At 36.3% G+C, this 18,760-nt stretch overlaps 2 protein-coding genes across 4 annotated transcripts in view; one reads left to right on the forward strand and one right to left on the reverse strand.

Annotated features, from left to right (window-relative positions):
• The window catches only part of CSPP1 (centrosome and spindle pole associated protein 1), a 195,678-nt gene that overhangs the window by 172,954 nt on the left and 3,964 nt on the right, over positions 1-18,760 (reverse strand). The window lies entirely within an intron of this gene.
• Positions 1-18,760, forward strand: part of PPP1R42 (protein phosphatase 1 regulatory subunit 42) — a 46,261-nt gene that overhangs the window by 24,875 nt on the left and 2,626 nt on the right. The window contains exons 5-7 of one of the 2 annotated variants that reach the window (XM_057734133.1): positions 7,647-7,764; positions 9,652-9,783; positions 15,916-16,075. In XM_057734133.1, the coding sequence (XP_057590116.1) occupies positions 7,647-7,764; positions 9,652-9,783; positions 15,916-16,075 (410 nt within the window). The remainder of the gene's footprint in view (positions 1-7,646; positions 7,765-9,651; positions 9,784-15,915; positions 16,076-18,760) is intronic. The other variant, XM_057734134.1, reaches the window with a different exon arrangement.

An 18,760-nucleotide genomic window follows, 5' to 3' on the forward strand; every position in this document is an offset into this window, starting at 1 on the left:
ACTGAGCCCACTAGCTGTAACTACTGAAGCCCGCTCACCTGGAGCCCGAGCTCTGCAACAAGAGAAGCCACCTCACTAAGAAATCTGCGCACCAGAACGAAGAGTAGCCCCTGCTCTCCACAACTACAGAAAGCATGCGCACAGCAACGAAGACCCAACACAGCCAAAAAATAAAATTAAATTAAAATTTTAAAAATAGTAAATAAATAAAAATTTAAAAAAAATTAAAAAGAGTGACTGGCTGGCAAGGAACAAATGGTTAATATCACTATTATCATATATTACCATATCCCCCATTATACAGAGAGCCTTTAAGAGCAAGGAATTTTTGTTGATTTCAGGATTCCCTAGAGCTCAGCCCAGTGCCTGGCACATAGCAGACACTTACTACATGTTTATACAATGAATGAATACAAGAACAATTTAAAATATTCAACTATCTGGGGAAGGAATGCAAATCATTTAGCAAGTTCCAGAGGCTGGGATACACCAAAAGTTGATTTTCCCTCCTATAGAGAAAAGATATCCAGAGAGTGAGGATGAAATCTGAAGTTCTTTTACTTCCAGCAAGAAGACACAAGCAATTAAAAATGCCTAGACACAGCTTCTTGGAAGTCTGAATATAGACCTGCCCAGGGGTCATTTGAAATGTGCTTTTGTGGTCCATTTTAAATCATCCTCTGAAGGCTTAGTCAAAGGACATGAACGTTAGCACCAGAATATTAACTTATTTCTCTGTATACATTCCTGGGATCAGCGTCTCCATTTTTTGGCTTTAATTTTTCCATTCTTTATACTCATTGATTGAAGTGGCCCAAAAGCTGCTGACATCAAACCCTGTGCCACAGGAGAGAAAGATCAACATGCCATACATAAAGTTGCTGACATCCATCCTAAGAGTCTTCAACAACAGACAGCTTTGTGCCATGGGGAAAAAGAAGTGAACATCATTAGAGAATTCTAACAAAACCACTATAATTACTGAAGGTATTTAGCATTTAGACCAGCTGCCTTTAAATGGACATTGTAGATTCTTCACATGCATCTGCAGAAAATACATGAAATAAGAAAAAATGAAAAAAATAATGGTCCCTTAGGATGGCTGATAAGGACCTGGAAGAAGCTGGGCCAAGTGGCTTCTGTCCTTCCCGCTGTTTGGGATTTCATTCCCTTCCCTCTCACTTCTACATATCCACAGCTGCCATAAACTCCTTCCCCCAAGATTCTCTAACTCTGCCATCATCTCTCCTATTCCCTAGTCCAAAGTCCAGGGCGGAAACTTAGGGTGGGGAAGGGGAGGAGAAGGTGAGAGTGGCAGAGGAGTAGAGGAAAACATAGAAAAGACGATAAATTCTGTCTTTCCTCTCTCTTTCTCCATGTCTGCAGCACCTCTAAACAGCAAATTTTTCAAAACAGTACCATACAATTTCTCATTTAAAATTCTTGTCCTATGACTTAGAGGGCCAGGACAGGGAGGGTAGGAGGGAGTCGCAGGAGGGAGGGGATATGGGGATATATGTATAAATACAGCTGATTCACTTTGGTGTACCTCAAAAACTGGCACAAGAGTGTAAAGCAATTATATTCCAATAAAGAGCTTAAAAAAATAAAAAATAAATAAAATTCTTGTCCTGCTTCTAAACCTCAGATCCATTCACTCATGCATGCATTCATTATTTCTTCTTCTTCATTCACTCAAAACATCTACCACATGGCAGCACTTGCTAGACAATGAGGGAGACAATAGTGAGCAAAAGCCAGATACCGTCCCTGGACTCACATAATTACCCCCAAAACAAAAGTAAAACTGCATCCGTGGCAAGTGCTACAAAGGAGTATGTCGCTCTGAGAGCCTATAGCTGGGGGATTTGCCTTAGGGAGCTCAGCGAAGGTAGTGCTGGGCTTACCTCTGAAAGAACAGAAGGGCTTACCAGGTAAAGAAGATAAAGAAGATAACGTGCAAAGGCTCTGGGGCAGGTAAGAGTATGGCAAAGATGAGGAAAGGGAAGCAGAGAGAGTAAAGATGGAGCATAGTGCAAACAGGCTGGTGGAAAGATGAGCTGCACAGGTCATGATAGAGAGTTCTGTCTTTATCCAAGAACAGTGGGGAGCCACCGAAGGTATTTAAGCCAGGGGTGATGTAATTATAGATTAGCATTTTAAAAAGATTAGCATGGCTACAGAGTGGAGAATAGATTGGAAGAGGCCAGGCTGGTTAGGAAGTGAGAGATGGTGGAAACCTGTATAGGTAAAAATGAAGTGAGTGGACAGACTGGAAAGCTGTTTAGGAAGTAAAGTGGACAGGACTTGATGGTAAGCTGGATGTAAGGAGTGTGGAAGAGGGAGAGGTCAAGAATGGTTCCATGGCTTCACCTTGAACAATGGAAAATAGGGAACTCAACAGTCAGGTTTAGGGGAGAGAGAGAGATCATGAGTTTTTGTCATACAGAGTTTGAAGTGTCTTTGAACTGTTCTAGAGAAAATATCAGTAAGACAATTGGTTATATGGGGCCAGAGCTCAGTGGACAGAAGAATGTGGGAGTCTTCATCATACCGGTTAAGTGGCCACTGAAACTGTCATCATGGATGAAATTGCCTAGATAGGGGAGGAGTGTATGATAAAATGCTCAATGTGGCTTCCCACCACATCTGGTTCTTCCTCACACATACAGATAGCCCTTCCTTCCTTGGTGTGACAGATGTTTCACTATTTCCATCAGCATGGCCATTCTTTTTCTGTAAAGGGTCTGCTTATAAATGGAGCAGGTGGTGGGTTACAGGAGAAAAAAAATTTTCTAGCCATGACTTTACATTCTGCTGTGGTCCTTAAAAGGAAAACATTGTTTGAAAGGAATAAATGTAGATTATAAAAAAGGAAGCAAGAGAACTGATCTCTTAATGGTCTGCTGCAGGGACACCTGCTCCTGTCCCCAAAGGCTGCTCTAGAACTGGGGAAACATGGTGATAAATTACAAGGAGGTTTTATTGCACTATTACTGCACAGGTATTCTTTGGACTTTTTCACGACTAAATATTTTTGTGGGCTGATTCAGGCAACAGTTCACCATGCATAGCACTGTTTTGTTGTTGTTGTTGTTGTTTGTTTGTTTTTTAACAAGATGTGTTCTCCACTCTCAAAAGCAACTTTTAGAAAGCAGCCTGTTTATATGCTGGGGATTTCTATGGTAAGAGGTTTGTTATTTGTGGCATTAAAGATTCATGCAGGATTCAGGGACCTTGCAAGAAAACTCATAAAGAATTGAGACTAAGAAAGTCCGGGGACTTCCTTGGCACTCCAGTGGTTAAGACTGCACGCTCCCAATGCAGGGGGAGCTGGTTCAATCCCTGGTCAGGGAACTAAGATCCCACATTCCATGAGATGCAGCCAAAAATAAAGGGGAAAAAAAAGTCCCAAATTGTCAATGTATGGCTCAGTGATAATGTCAGCAATGCCTGATCAAAAGCACCAGGCTTCAGGAGTGCCCCATGATTGAGGAAGCAGAGGAAGTGACCTAGACCCTTATAATTCCAATTGTGGTCCTAGGACCAGCAGCATCAGCATCAGAAATGCTGAATCTCAGCTTCTGCCCCATACCTAATAAATCAGAATGTGCATGTAAACAAGATCCCTAGGTGATTCTTAAGGACATAAAAGTTTGGGAACTACTCAACTACTCTTTCAAGAAGTGTAGTGATGGTAGGTAAGAGATAGGATAAGCTAGAGGAGAGGGAGAGACTGGAAATGGAAATGCAAGAGAAAGGTGATTCCAAGAGGAGGAGGCCTGTGGAGAGGGGAAGGGATCAAGAGAACTAATTAATTTGGGAAAAGAGGTGGGACTTTTCCTTTGTCGATAAAAATAGGAAAGAGGAATGGAATAGGAAGAGTGAGACAAAGACAAATAACTGAGAAAACTCTATGCTTGATGACCCACTTCTCCCCAATAAAACTGGTGGCAAAATTAATCACTGAGGAGGAGAAAGAAATGTTTTAAGTCAAATAATACGCCATACTTTAGAAACTCTGTTCTTTAACTCATACACCTCTGGTTTAAATGATATTTAATTTTGATGAACATTTCTTTGCATTTTTTCTGTAACTCTAAATAAGAATGCAGCAATGTATTAAAATATTAAATTCTTTAATAACCATTTATAATAAAACTTGGATTTCTACAAGTAGCTTGATGAGCCATGAACTTTACTAGTGCCAACATTATATATCTTGCTGACACTATTAAGTCAAATAAATATCATGGTTGCAAAAATGTATAAAAATTTGAAAGAAAAAATGTTTAATCTTTACCTACAGTTTTTATTTCTGTAAAGTTTGCTAAGTCAAAAAATGATGAAAAGTTCATCTCACAGATATATCAGCGATTTACTTCATTGGTTTTCTGATGCCCATTTATCACAAGGTAAAACGTCTTAGAATGAATGGTGGAAATAAAAAATCTGACATGCTTGCCTCTTATATAAAGTAAATACTTGATTTATAAGACACAAACGAACAAACCACTATGGCCTGTCATGTTTTTCCAGTTTCTAATTTATTCAACCTCTGCTCAATATTGATCCTGACAAGCACAGTAACCCAAAGATAAATTTATTCACTCCACAGTTTAGTCAGGAACAAGCCAAAAATTATAGATTTTCCCAGGCATATGATGACAGGCAGTCAGGGGGATGACAAATGGCTGTCTTTAGATTTAGTTAGGACAGTTGGGCTAGACATTTCCGATAAAGATTGGAGCATGCTGGTCAAATACAGGTTCATCAGCAGCCATCATTAATTGTAGAGAGAGCACTGCCAGTGCAGCAGCCTCCTATAAAGGAGCTTCGGCACCAGCCCTGCATGGGAAATAGAATTGGCTCCTAAGTATTTTGCAGCACTCCTCTAAATGATAGCATGACATGATCATTTATCATACAGAGGCTGTCCAGAAAAGTGTCTGCTCCCTTTAGTAACTTATTGAAGGGCAGGAAAGTGAAAGCATTTTATTAAAGACAGGAAGGCAATGAACAACCAGAGCGTATCCAAAGGGTAATCATATTTCAGCACAGGATTAGTTTAGTCTTAAATAAACATACACTGGAAGGAGTATGTTGAGGGTCATTTATCAAGTGAGGAACAATTAACAAAATCTACAGGACTCTTCTTATCAATATTAATTTAAAGTTCTCCTATTGCTATTATTAACTTTGGATGACGGGCATCATATTCAACACTGTACAAAGATGCAAGGCACAATTCCATCCTTAGAGGTTTTTAAACTAAGAGAAATACAGTGAAAGTCTCACATAAAATAATTGTCTGTATCAAAAACTGTGGAACAAATGCTGTGAAGAGGGCATAACCCAGGGCCCAGAACTAAAGGATGAAGTTACAACTTTTGAAGAGAGCTTTCTTTTAAGAAGTCCATTACTTGTCAGTGGATCAGAAGCTTATTCTCCCTTACAACAATTTTTGCTCTCTGTTGACCAATATTAAGAGAAAGGGAATTAGCTGAGGGGTGGCAGAGCAGGCAAAGAGGAAGAGAATTCGCACATTTATTCTTTACCTGCTTTGTTCCACACACTTTATATGCCACAACAACTAATCCTAATTATCCTTACTTTATAAATGAGGATACAGACTTGCCTAAGGTCAAACAGCTAGAAGCAATGTCAGAAGTTTAGGGTTTCCCGTATAATTTTTAAACAATTCCTTATATTTTTCACATAAATTATTTGAACACATTAGAGTCTAGCACAGAACTTAGCCCATGATTCAATAAATATCTGATGAATAATCAAGTAGGCAGAACTTGAAGACATTGGTCTCAGGAAGATTAAAGTGCACTGCAGTGGGTTCTGGACACCTGGCTCTCCTTCTGATTATTCCCCCAAAGACAGCATTTCTTCATGTAAATGCAGGCACATATCTGGATGTTCCATATTTGTTACCTCCTTGATATGACAGTTTGGGAAGTATTTTTAATATGTAGACGGGAACTGCTACCAAAGCTTCATAGTAAGAAAAAATATTCTCTAAAACCTGAAGAATAAATGCAGCCTTATTATAAGAAAATTTTCCAAAAATGGAAAAATGAAATATCTAAGCAACAGTAAACATGGATCAAGCAAACAATAAGATGGAAGGTACCAAGAGTTAAATTAAATGGATATACAAAGCTGAATCGTATCAAGCTTTGAAGGTGAGAAAATGCTATGGGGAATAAAACTACCAGGCAATGCATTAACAATTACTTTCAGCTTTGCAATTAAGAATATGTATGAATTAATCTATAATTTGTATTTCTTAATTTTCCCTTATACTCTATGATAAGTTTGGTCTTGGCTTGAGGAAAACAAATGAAATGATCACAGGTGTTTGCCTGCTGCTATCCTCTGGCTCTGGAACCTTTATTAACTTTGTAATCCTTATACCCATATTCTAAAGAAAAGCAACCCTCCTGGATGTATACACCACCACATATATGGGAGTGCTCTGAAAACCAGAAAGCTCTCCCCAGAATTAGTTATTATCAGTATTTACTATTAATATCAAAACATTTGCTTTAAAATAATGTTTTTGCCCTATTGAAGGTAGTTTTCCTTTTTTTTTTGCCTATGGCCACTGAATAAAAATTCAATCATGGGCTATAGAGTAAAAAAAGTTTTTCCATTACTTGTTTTGAGTAATTCTTTACAGATTAAGTTTGGAGCATATATTGATATAAAAAATAAAGTATAAAGTATATCTCACTTCCATTAAATAGTAGCTAAAATAAAATATACACATAAAAAACAAGGAAGGGGAAAAAGCAAGGAAGGGAATGACAGAAAAACAAGGCACTGGAGAAAGATAGTGACATTGGATTGAAAAAAAATCAAATAGCGAGAGAGAGGAGGTGAAGAGGGCAAACTGAGAGAGATTGTTCTTAAAGGTGATTAATCTGTTTTTCCCACATTTATTTGGATTTTCAACCATGGAATAACTTCATTATTCCTTTAGATATCAATAAGCTGATTTTCTTATAAGCTATTAAAACAAGCAAATGTTTATGATATACATAAAATAAAACTGTACCCGCAGTATGATGACAATTAAAAAAGAAATCCCTATGCTCAAAAAAGAAAACTAGAAGGACATATACTAAAAGTGATCTTTGAGTGATAAGCACACAAGTGATTTTTTCCCCCTATTTTCCCCTTTGATGTTTTTTCAAAGAGATTTTAAAAAAGAAAAAGCAACAATATATATTTCTTGCAGTGCATGTCAGTGGACTTCTCACTTACTACTCCATAATGGCCTTAATCTGTAAACTTCCATAAGCTCCACTAAGAACAGGGCATCTTCTATAGCTTGTATAGCCAGAGAGGCAAAGTGTTTTCTGAGCTACAGGTTGGGTCCATTTAAGGGAGTGTGACAGAGTATAGTTCTGGGCCCCCCAACTCAGGACCTTATTTTTTGCCTCATCTTTAGTCCTGTTATTAGTATGGACTACTTTACCAAAAAAAGAATTACTATACATCTTCTAAGTACCTGGCACTGAGCTAGAACTCCATGGAAAATAGTAATTATCTTTAAAAACAGTTAACTGACATGAAAGAAATATTGATAATATGAAATACCTGTATCTTGCTTTTTTCTTCTCTAATTATAGGATTTGGAGTTTTTACTGAATAAGCTGATGAAGTTGCGGAAAATGGATCTAAATAGAAATCCTGTTTGTCTCAAACCAAAATACAGAGATAGACTGATATTGGTGTCCAAATCACTGGGTACATGTTTATATTATTTTAATATAATTTTGTTAGAGAGAGAGACCTGGTTAACTCTTTAGTTAATTTACCAGCAAGCCTTCAGAAATATGAATATGACATCTGGATCTACAAAAATGGTCAACTTTAAATTTGACATTTTAATAAAAGCAAAAGTTAAAATTGAGAAATAAAACATGAAAAATATCTGCTGTTCAGAAGTAATTAAGACATCAGACACGCTTTCTTTAAAAAGAAAGTGTGGCTGTTACCAACAAAAATGGTTAGTCATAAATGTGTAGAATTTGCTGGCCTCTTGCCAAATTTTCATTGGCACAAATCCTCTGGAGATTTGGAGAGACTCTTGGTTCTATAGATAAAATTGATCAAGGTTTTCATTGCTTGACACCTGCCAAATGGCACCTTAAGAACATAAAGGAATTCCTTTCATTTGAAAGGGTAGCGAGGTGGAGAGTCCCTTTATGAGATCCTTACAAATAATAACATTCTGGAATATGCAGTATATAAGGGGAAATGGACCAACCCTCTTCAATAGGGACCAAGTTATATAGCATCAGAGAGATAAGCACTGCCCTCTCAGAGGATATTTGTGAGAGTGTTTCTATGACATGCTGTACTTGGATATAAAAACTAATGTATGGCAAGACAATTTCAAAGCTCATAGCTGTAGTAAACCTTGGTTAATCATAATGCTAGTACAGTGGTTCTCTTGGGGGACGGAGGGGACGTCAAAGGGTATATAAGAAACATCCAAGACGATTTTTCAAAACACATATGAGTCACACCCTGCCTACCCTTTACCCCACCAGCCAAGAATAGGAAACAAAGAATACCCAGGAAGAATAGTCATGTGTATTTTTAAAGGTAAATTACTTGTATATTTGTACTTAGAATACTATCAGTGATTAAAAATTGTGTTTAAAGAAAGATGTGGTAAAGTGGTCACAATATAATATTTAAAAGTAGGATGTAATACTGTATAAATAGAGAATTCCATTTTTATATAATACACACACATACACACAATACATACCTAGAAAGCAAAACAATGCTAAGAAATATACTAAAATGTTATCAGTGGTTGTCAGTGATTATTTCTGGTTGTGGAATACAGGCAATGTTTCGTTTTTTCCATTTCTTTGAATTTTCCAAATCTTATAACATACAAAAATTACTTGTGTAATTTAATATGCTCAATTTCAAAACTTTTTTAAAAGAACAAAATGTAAAGATAGCTGAAATATCACTTCATAGAATGAAGAGGCCAACTATGTGGATTATTCTTATTATATCCTATATCTTAAGATATAATAAACATTATTAATGTATGTACTTTTAAAATACCATGTTACATATATAAAACTTCTTATTGAAATTAACATAAAATATATTCTGCTTTTTCCTAAGAATAATCATAAAATTATTTAAATGAATAGATATTTAACTCCTGTTGAGTATGACATTTTTGTTTTTTAAAATAATTTATGACTCAAGAAGGATGATCATACATTAAATTGTTGATAATGATTATCTTAGTTAGTGATGGGAAGAAGAAAAATGGACAGTAATTACAGAGCCTGTTAACATTTTTTCCATCATGTTTCAGTTGTTTATAAAAGCACATATTCTTTTTGAAGTCAGAAAAAATTATTAAAAATAAATAAAAGCTCAACAAAAACATAGCTGTGTAAATAAGGTATATTAAAAATAAATTTATTTCAGCCTATGGTGTAACTTAAGTTCATGTGCCCTAAACCAGAGGTGTGTGTGTATATACATATATAGTATGTGTATACATAATATTTATATACTGTATTTATAATATTTATATTGATATATAACATAACATTTATATATTACATTTTTAACATATATATTTTTCTCTAGAATTCCTTGATGGAAAAGTAATTAAAAATATGGAAAGACAATTCCTAATGAATTGGAAAGCATCCAAAGATGCCAAGAAAATCAGCAAAAAAAGGAAGAGTAAGAACGAGGATACAAGTAACTCAAACATAAGTAAGTAGGCTGTCATTCATTAGTTAATCACTTCTACTAGCAAAGGGAATATTCTACTCAACAAAAAAAAAATACCAAAAATAAGGGGTGTTTGTTTAGATTTTTTTGTAGGCTTCTTTTTTCACTTGTTTACAATTCCTAGGAAATTTTTCCTATTACGTTTATATATGAAAATGGTAGTTACATCAAAAAAAAGCTATGTTTAGTTCATACTGAGTATAACTATGTCAGCTATATCAACAGAGCTATGAGGGTGGGGAAAAATGTATAATTTTATATCTGGCAAAAGTGCATGATACTAGTTACGTAAATGGTGAAACAACAATCAGCTATGCAACTTGTGAAACAAGTCATAAGTATATTTGTTTAGCAACAGTGCAAAAATCACATTTTTCATCAGAATAAAAAATAAAAATGTATCACAACCACATATGTGGCCTATACTCTGTGGCCTGTCCCCTTTCTTAAGTACACAATCCAATCTGAATATTTTGATTACAATATGCCTAAGGTTGTGTTACAAGGACACATCAACCTCCCTTGCCTAATTAATGAAACTAAGTATAGCTTAGTATGATGTATCATAACCATCTTTATCATATTGGGGAGTATCCTAGAATTCACTCTTTACAGATTCTATAGTCAACAACATTGAAATGAGTCCCTTCCTTTGTTCCATGATAGTATTTGAATGCTAATGGTCTTCTAGTTCCATAGCTAACAGGGGATGGAGACTCAGAAAGGGGTGACACCAGGAGAACAGGGAAAGGGAAACCAAAACAGTGTAGTGAGGCTTTATGCACAGATAGCATATCCTAGAATCTATCTCTCTAGGACAGGGAGGTTGAAGTGAAGAGAAGCAGAGATGGAAAGCTCTGATGATTCTGCCATATTGTATTCCCTGAATATGAACTGTTAAAATTATTTCAAAGAATGGGACTTTTTAAGCTGACAGTATCCACATGAGTGATGATACTATGTTGACAATATGAATTTCTCAAGATCTGAAACCTATAAAATGGACAGGAGGCATTTCTCCTCCTTTGCTTGTACCTGGCTGGCTGTGAAGGGCAAAATTAGACTCAGGGTAAGGATTTACATATTTTCAGCATTACCCCAAAGATGCCAAAGTACCACCAAAACAATGTTGAGAAAGAAGAACAAAGCCAGAAGGATCACGCTCTCTGATTTCAAACTACAGTTGACTTTTGAACAGTGAGGAGGTTAGGAGCACCTACCCTCCTATGTGTAACTTTACGGTCAGCCCTCCAAATCCTTGGTTCTACATCCGAGAATTCAACCAACCTCAGATTGTGTAATACTGTAGTATATACTATACAAAAAAATCCACATAAAAGTGGACCTGAGGAGTTCAAACCTGTGTTATTCAAGGGTCAACTGTATGCTACAAAGCTACAGTAATCAAAACAGTATGGTACTGGCACAAAAACAGACATATAGATCAATGGAACAAAATAGAGGGACCAGAAGTAAACCCATGCCTATATAGCCAATTAATGTACAACAAAGGAGGCAAGAATATGCAGTGGGGAAAAGACAACCTCTTCATTAAATGGTGTGAGGAAAACTAGACAGCTACATGCAAAAGAATCAAACTGGAGCAGTTTCTCACATCATATACAAAAATAAACTCAAAATGGATTAAATGCTTAAATGTAAGAGCTGAAACCATAAAACTCCTAGAAGAAAACATAGGCAGTGAGCTCTTTGACATTGGTCTTAGCAATATTTTTTTGGATCTGTCTCCTCAGGCAAGGGAAACAAAAGCAAAAACAAACAAATGGGATTACATGAAACTCAAAAGCTTTTGCACAGTGAAGGAGACTAGCTACACAGTGAAAAAACAGCCTGCTTAACAAATTGCAAATGGTAGGACTGATAAGGCGTTAATAGCCAAAATACACAAAGAACTCATACAGCTCAGTATCAGGAAAACAAATAACACAATTATAATATGGGCAGAGGACCTGAATAGACATTTTTCCACAAAAGACATACAGATGGTCAACAAACACATGAAAAGATGCTCATCACTAATCACCAAGGAAATGCAAATCAAAACCACAATGAGATACCACCTTACACCTGTCAGAATGGCAATTTTCAAAAAGACAACAAATAACATGTGTTGGCAAGGATGTAGAGAAAGGGGAACCCTGGTGCACTGTTGGTGGGATTGTAAATTGGTGCAACCATCATTGTAAACAGTATTGAGGTTCCTCAAAAAATTAAAAATAGAACTGCCATATGATCCAGCAATTTTACTCTGGGTATCTACCCAAAGAAAAGAAAAATATTAATTTGAAAAGATATACACACACCAGTGTTCACTGCAGCATTATTTACAATAACCAAGACATGGAAGCAACCTGAGTATCCATCAGTAGAGGAATGAATAAGGAAGATTCATGATATATACAATGGAATATTACTCTGCCGTTAAAAGTAAAAATAAAATCTTACCATTTGTGACAACATGGATGGATATAGAGGGTATTATGCTAAGTAAAATAAGTCAAAAAGAGAAAGACAAACTCTGAATGATCTCACTTATATATGGAATCTAAAAAACAAGACAAAGAAAACAAAACAAAAACAGACTCAGATACAGAGGAGTGGTTGCCACAGGGAGGGGGGTGAAATAGGTGAAGGGGATTAAGAAGTAAATCTCCAGTTTTAAAATGAATAAGCCACAGGGATGTTATATACAGCACAAAGAATATGGTCAACAACACTACAATAACTTTGTATGGGGACATATGGTTACTAGGCTTAAGGTGGTCATCATTTCATGATGATACAAATGTCAAATCACTGTGTAGTACTCCTGAAGCTAACAAGATATTGTACATCAACTATATTTCAATAAATAAATAATTTCAGACACACCTTGTTTTTTTTTTAATTTTTTTTGGGGGGTACACCAGGTTCAATCATCTGTTTTTATACACACACACACCTTGTTTTATTGTGCTTTACTTTATTGCACTTCACAGATATTGCATTTTATACAAATTGAAGGTTTGTGACAACCTTCTGTTGAGCAAGTTAATTGGCACCATTTTCCCAACAGCATTTCCAACAGACATATCTCCAAAGAAGACCTACAAATGGCCAACAGATATATTTTTTAAATGTCAATGTTACAAATCAACAGGGAAAGGCAAATTAAAACCACAAGATACTTCCTCATACCTATCATGATGGCCATTATCAAATGACCAAACAAACAAACAAACAAAAAAAATGTTGGTGAGGATGCAGATAAAATTGGAACCCTTGCATCCTGTCAGTGGGAATGCAAAATGGTGCAACCAGTATGAAAAACAGTATGGCAGTGCCTCAAGATTTAAAAATAGAATGACCATATGATCCAGCAATCCCATTTCCGAGTATTAATCCAAAAGAACTGAAATCAGGATCCTGAAGAGATGTTAACGCTCCTATGTTCACTGCAGCACTATTCACAATAGCCAAGATGTAGAAACCTAAATGTCCATTGACAGATGAATGGATAAAGAAAACAAGGTATACACAAACAATGGAATACTATTCAGCCTTAAAAAAGTGGCGGGGGGGGGGGATTATGTAATATGAAACAATGTGGATGAACCTTGAGGACATTATGCTAAATGAAATAAGCCAGTCACAGAAAGACAAATACTGTATAATTCAACACATGAGGTATCTAAAATAGTCTAATTCATAGAATCAAAGAGTGGAATGGTGGCTGCCAAGGGCTGGGGGGCAGGGGAAATGAGTTACTAATCAATGGGCATAAAGTTTCAGTTAAGCAAGATGAATAAGCTCTAGAGATCTGCTATACAAAGTTGTATCTAGAGTGAACAATAATGTATTCATTGTACACGTAAAAAATTAACAGGGTAGATTTCATGTTAAGTGTTCTTACCACAGTTTTTTAAAAAAGCCATACAGAATGTTATATAGTACAGAAGCATCATTTCACACCTTGTTGTAGTTGCTATCATGATAATCATTAATAATTTAAAATGGAAAGCACTCCAGTCTAGGAAGCCAAGAAGAGGGGGCGAGGGAAGAAAAGAGAGCTAATATTTATTGTGCCAAACATTTCACATATCTATGTGCATTACTGCTTTAATCCTTTTAACTTGTGGGAAAGAATTATTACATCTTTTGTGCAGCTGAGAAAGCTGAGTTTTAGAAAGATGAAATAACTTGATTAAGGTCACAAAGATAGCAGGGAGCACAGTGATTAATCAAAGTTATCTAACTTCATCAAACAGCTTTGGCTTCTAGTGACCACTCTACTGATGACTGGCTGAATCATGCTTGGACATAAGGACAATAATTTCTTCTCTACTTAGAAATTCACTTCAGTTTGGTGGGAATTTGGAAAAATCTGCAAATATGTAAATATGTGATATGTAAACATAATCTTTATAAATAAAAAGGAACTAGGGAGAAAATGAGACTGTATTATGAAAGAACTTTGAAATTTTAAAAGTATTTGAATAGATTATATGATTTGCTAATATTAAAAAATAGATTGTAAGGTCAATTAAAATAAAATTAAATTGAAATTGAAAGCTGACTAGCTACAATAGAAACTATGTGAGTTTTCCTCAGAAATACTCATTCTCTCTCGGCCCTTTGTAGGGAAGATATCCTTCTTTCTCACCACCTACACACACTTGCCAATCCCATCCAAACAAATGGTACAGTTCTGAGCCTCCCATGCTTACAACCAGTGACATCCCTGGATACATGCACGTAACACGCTATAACTCTATCCTTAGGTATATGGCCAATAGCTTACACTATAGTCTTTATGTAAAGTCTCTGTTATTGCTGCTCAGGAGAAATGGAAAGAATGAATTAAAGTCTAGAAGATATACTGTGTTTTTTGGTTTTTTTTGGCTGTGTTGGGTCTTCATTGCCACACTCCGGCTTCCTCTAGTTGTGGTGAGCAGGGGCTACTCCTCATTGCGGTGTGCAGGCTTCTCATTGCTGTGGCTTCTCTTATTGCAGAGCTTGGGCTCTAGGCACCTGGCCTTCAGTAATTGCAGCACGCAGGCTCTGTAGTTGTGGCTCACAGGCCCTAGAGTGCAGGCTCAGTGGTGCACAGGCTTAGTTGCTCCAGGGCATGTGGGATATTCCAGGACCAGGGATCAAACCCACGTCCCCTGCATTGGCAGGCGGATTCTCAACCACTGCACCACCAGGGAAGTCCCTATTGTGTATTTTTAAAATCTACAATATACCTTCAGGTCTTTAGAAGAGCTAAGATGAACCATTTAAAGATATCTCTGTACAACCAAATACATTGTCAGTGAACAGGAATTCTTACGAAGATAGTCATTTTTGTATTTCCTGACTTTATGTATTTTTGGTAGCCCTATAAATTGGAACTCTATATGGTAAAATTACAGGTAAAATTACCTCAGACTTCAAGGATCTTACAATAAAGATCTTGTCCTAAATATAGTCACATAACTATATAGCTCAAAATTAGAAGCAAAGTCAAACACTTTAACAAAATTCAATATCTGAATGCCCTTCAGCATTTACTTTTGTAGTGCTTTGATGGAAATATTCATTTATTTATCTAATAAACATTTGTTGAGCACCTGGGATATGCCCAAGACTATGCTAGGCACTGGGAATTAGAGGTGAATAAGGTAGTCTCCACTCAAAAGGAAGTCACTGCTGGAAAGGAAGGAGGATCTATAAACAGGGAAATGATGTGGAATGTTAAGTGTGGAAATAAAGGTATGAACATATTACAAAACTGCAATTGACTAATCTACTCCCTAAAGGTTAAACACACTGAAAAAATAAACTCATAACAGCAAAATGCAAGGGCAGTTAATATTTATATTAATGTTGGTATACCCATTTTGTCTATGAGAGTTGACTAAACTCTCCTGTGTAGGTTCTCATGTATGAAAGTCTGTGATATTTTTATCCTGGATATTAATTTTTTATTGGTTTTGCTGTGGATCTATATAACCTTATTTACTTCCATTTCATAAAATATAATTTTAGATAGTCTAATGCTGTTCTATGCCATTTTTACAATTTAGTTATTAGTTTCAAAGCAGAATGCTTTTAATTCTTTGTATGCTACAGGTAACTCTGAAACAATGCATCACATAGTTCCTGTTTATTACCCACAGGTGGGTAAGCCAAAATTAGTTTTTTTCTCTGATATACAGAGATACCTTGTAAATGGAAATGCATCTCCAGAAAGCTCCCAAGAAGATAACCCTAAAATTACTGAAGACATGGGGTAGGTTCTTTCAAATATTTTTGTGTGATTTATCTCTTGGGAGGAGGATGGGACACCCTCACTGTCAACAACACAGAAGAAGAGAGGCCCGCCATCTGTCTCCTGGTTCTCTGTTCTCAATTCTTCTTGACCAAGCACCAAAAAGAAAAAAAAAATTCATTGTTCATCTGCCCAAACAGTCATAAAGTTGCAGTGGAAGGGTTAATTCAGGAAGAGCTGGGAGTCACAGACTAGGTATACCTACTGAGGTAGGGCAGGTGGCTCAGGAAAGTCCCAGAAGCAGCAGGTAAAGATGTCTGAATGAGCAGGGATCATATAAAAGGAGCCCGAGACCCAAATGATAATGGGTGGTCCATTAGTGAGAAGATGGCTACAGCAAGGGCATCTGGTGGCAGAAAGGAGGGGAAGCCAGAGCACTACAGAGTGCCAGTGGATGTACTTTGGAATAGATTTCCTTTTCCAGAACTGCCCGATGAAGGTCACATGGGTTTGTCATGAGACCCTCTTTGCAGGGTCCAATCAAGGGATGGTGACTTAGCATTCCTTAATGGAACCCACCTGAAGAAGACCCATTAACAACAGTGCTGCACTATCCTACCCCCATTCCCTGAAGAGTGGCTTAGGCTGGCCAGAAGAGGCTTAAGGGAGGGAGAGTCCTCTGAGTCTGGAAAATGCTTTATCTGGGCAGAAGCGATAGGATATGTAAGGAGTCCTAGTTTTGGTTTTGCCTCCTCTCCACACTCATAAAAAACAGAAGCTGTGTGAGAATTTCTTCCTGATTATGTCCATTATCACTGCCATCAAAACCATAGCCAGTTTGTTCATAGCACCCCAACAGTTTCTTAAAGACAGAGCTAAATGCATTTTTAACTACTAAGTACTGCTAAGATACTAAAGAAACCAGCATAATAGAGAGGTTCTGTGAGAAGAATATAAAGAATGCCCTGCTTCTGCCACTATTAGTGAAGTTTATTATGTTCAGTCCTGATTCTTAAATTTTATAATGTGAAAAAGTATCACATAAACATTTTCTTTTAAATGTAACATTCCCCTCCCCTCCCCTCTCTTCTAACATTTTCACTGAGGACATGCCAAAATATTGTTTTTGTATCACAAATGATTTGTCTTAGTAAATGGGAATATCAGTTCTACCTCTCTTTAATAAAAGGTGACCAAATATATTATGGAATTTCATTAAGCTCTTGATAATAGATTATCAGAGTGTGCCTATTGCTAACACTTTACTAATTTAGTGTAAGACTAAGAGACGATGAGAATAAAGTTAGAAGGTTGGTAAAGTATTAAAAACAAAATACACAGCCCAAATGTATAGAACAGATTTTTAGTTTCTAAAAAGCTGATTAAATCAATTACTTCCCTTAATTACTTGAAGGAGGATAATGAGCTGGCCTCAGCTGAAGAGTCCCCTACAGTCTATATTTAAGATTTGAGGTGGGGAGCCTGCTCAGAGGGGGAAAGGAGCTTAGTGGCTTCTTTCAAAATGCTAAAAGTATGTACCCCACACTCCTTTAAGGTTTACACACTGAGAGCTGTGCCTGTATCCTATGTGGAACAGAGTAAAGCAACATCTGTCCAATGACAGAGGAATGTTTTCCACCTCCTTTTTAAACTCATGCAGTCTGTGCTCATGTATATTTACACAAGCCTGCTTTCCCTACAGGGAGGAAAAAGTCAGACTCATTGACGTTGCTTTTGACCCTCAAATTGAACTTGATACTATCAATGTACACTTTAATTAAAGATTAGTTCAACAGTATTTTTTATTTAAAGGCTGATTCTGAACAAATGCCTTCCCTGTTCAATTAAAAATAATATATGTATTAAACAAAACAAATGTGCACATTACTGCTTCTATGTTTGTCACAGTAAATACTTCTGACAGATGTTTCCTCTCTTTTCAAACATGCTAGGAGGTACTTGAGCCTTAGTAATTTAAAAATAGAAATTAAATGCATTTATATATTGCAAATAAGATCCACTGAGAATACAGCACTGTACAACCAGAAAAGCAAATTGTTACTTGATTAACTATCTTTCAAGCCTAAGCAATGTCAATAGTCAATCCATCTCTTTTGTTAATGCAAAAACAATAACTTTCTAGCTGGGTTAGAATGCCCTTAGCTTCACATACCTTTAAGGAATGTGAATAATTCCTATGAATTCCATAATTCATAGGAAATGTTCACTGTATGTTATTTAACTATTTATAAAATACCCACTATCTTTAGTTAGAGTATGGAAGCATCAGGTTTCTTTGACTTAAAAAGTAACCTTTAAAAACTGTAAAAAGTAATTTGCTTTTACCACTGTTAAGGTTATGTTTGAACAGTTGTAACAACAGATCTCCTATGCACTTCAAGAAGAATTTTTTAAAACTTAGATAATACTTTTAGTCATGAAACTCTGGAATGATCTTATATAAACTCATTTGCAAAGCTCTAAAAGCCTTTAATTTTGCTATGTTAAACCTAACCTCAGTCTAATTAATTTTTGCATGCAAAATAAATTTATGTATCAGTAATGTAAATATAATGTTAAGATTTTGGCTTGCAGGTCTCAAAGAACCCTTTTGAAATCAGGACAACCCCCGCCTCCCTCAAAAAAAGCAATAGTGATGAGCAACAAAGTTTTTTAGAACAGTCTAAGCTAGCTTTGTGACTTCTA

Source organism: Hippopotamus amphibius, chromosome 5 (assembly GCF_030028045.1).
Source record: "Hippopotamus amphibius kiboko isolate mHipAmp2 chromosome 5, mHipAmp2.hap2, whole genome shotgun sequence".
In the NCBI taxonomy this organism is placed as follows: Eukaryota; Metazoa; Chordata; class Mammalia; order Artiodactyla; family Hippopotamidae; genus Hippopotamus; species Hippopotamus amphibius.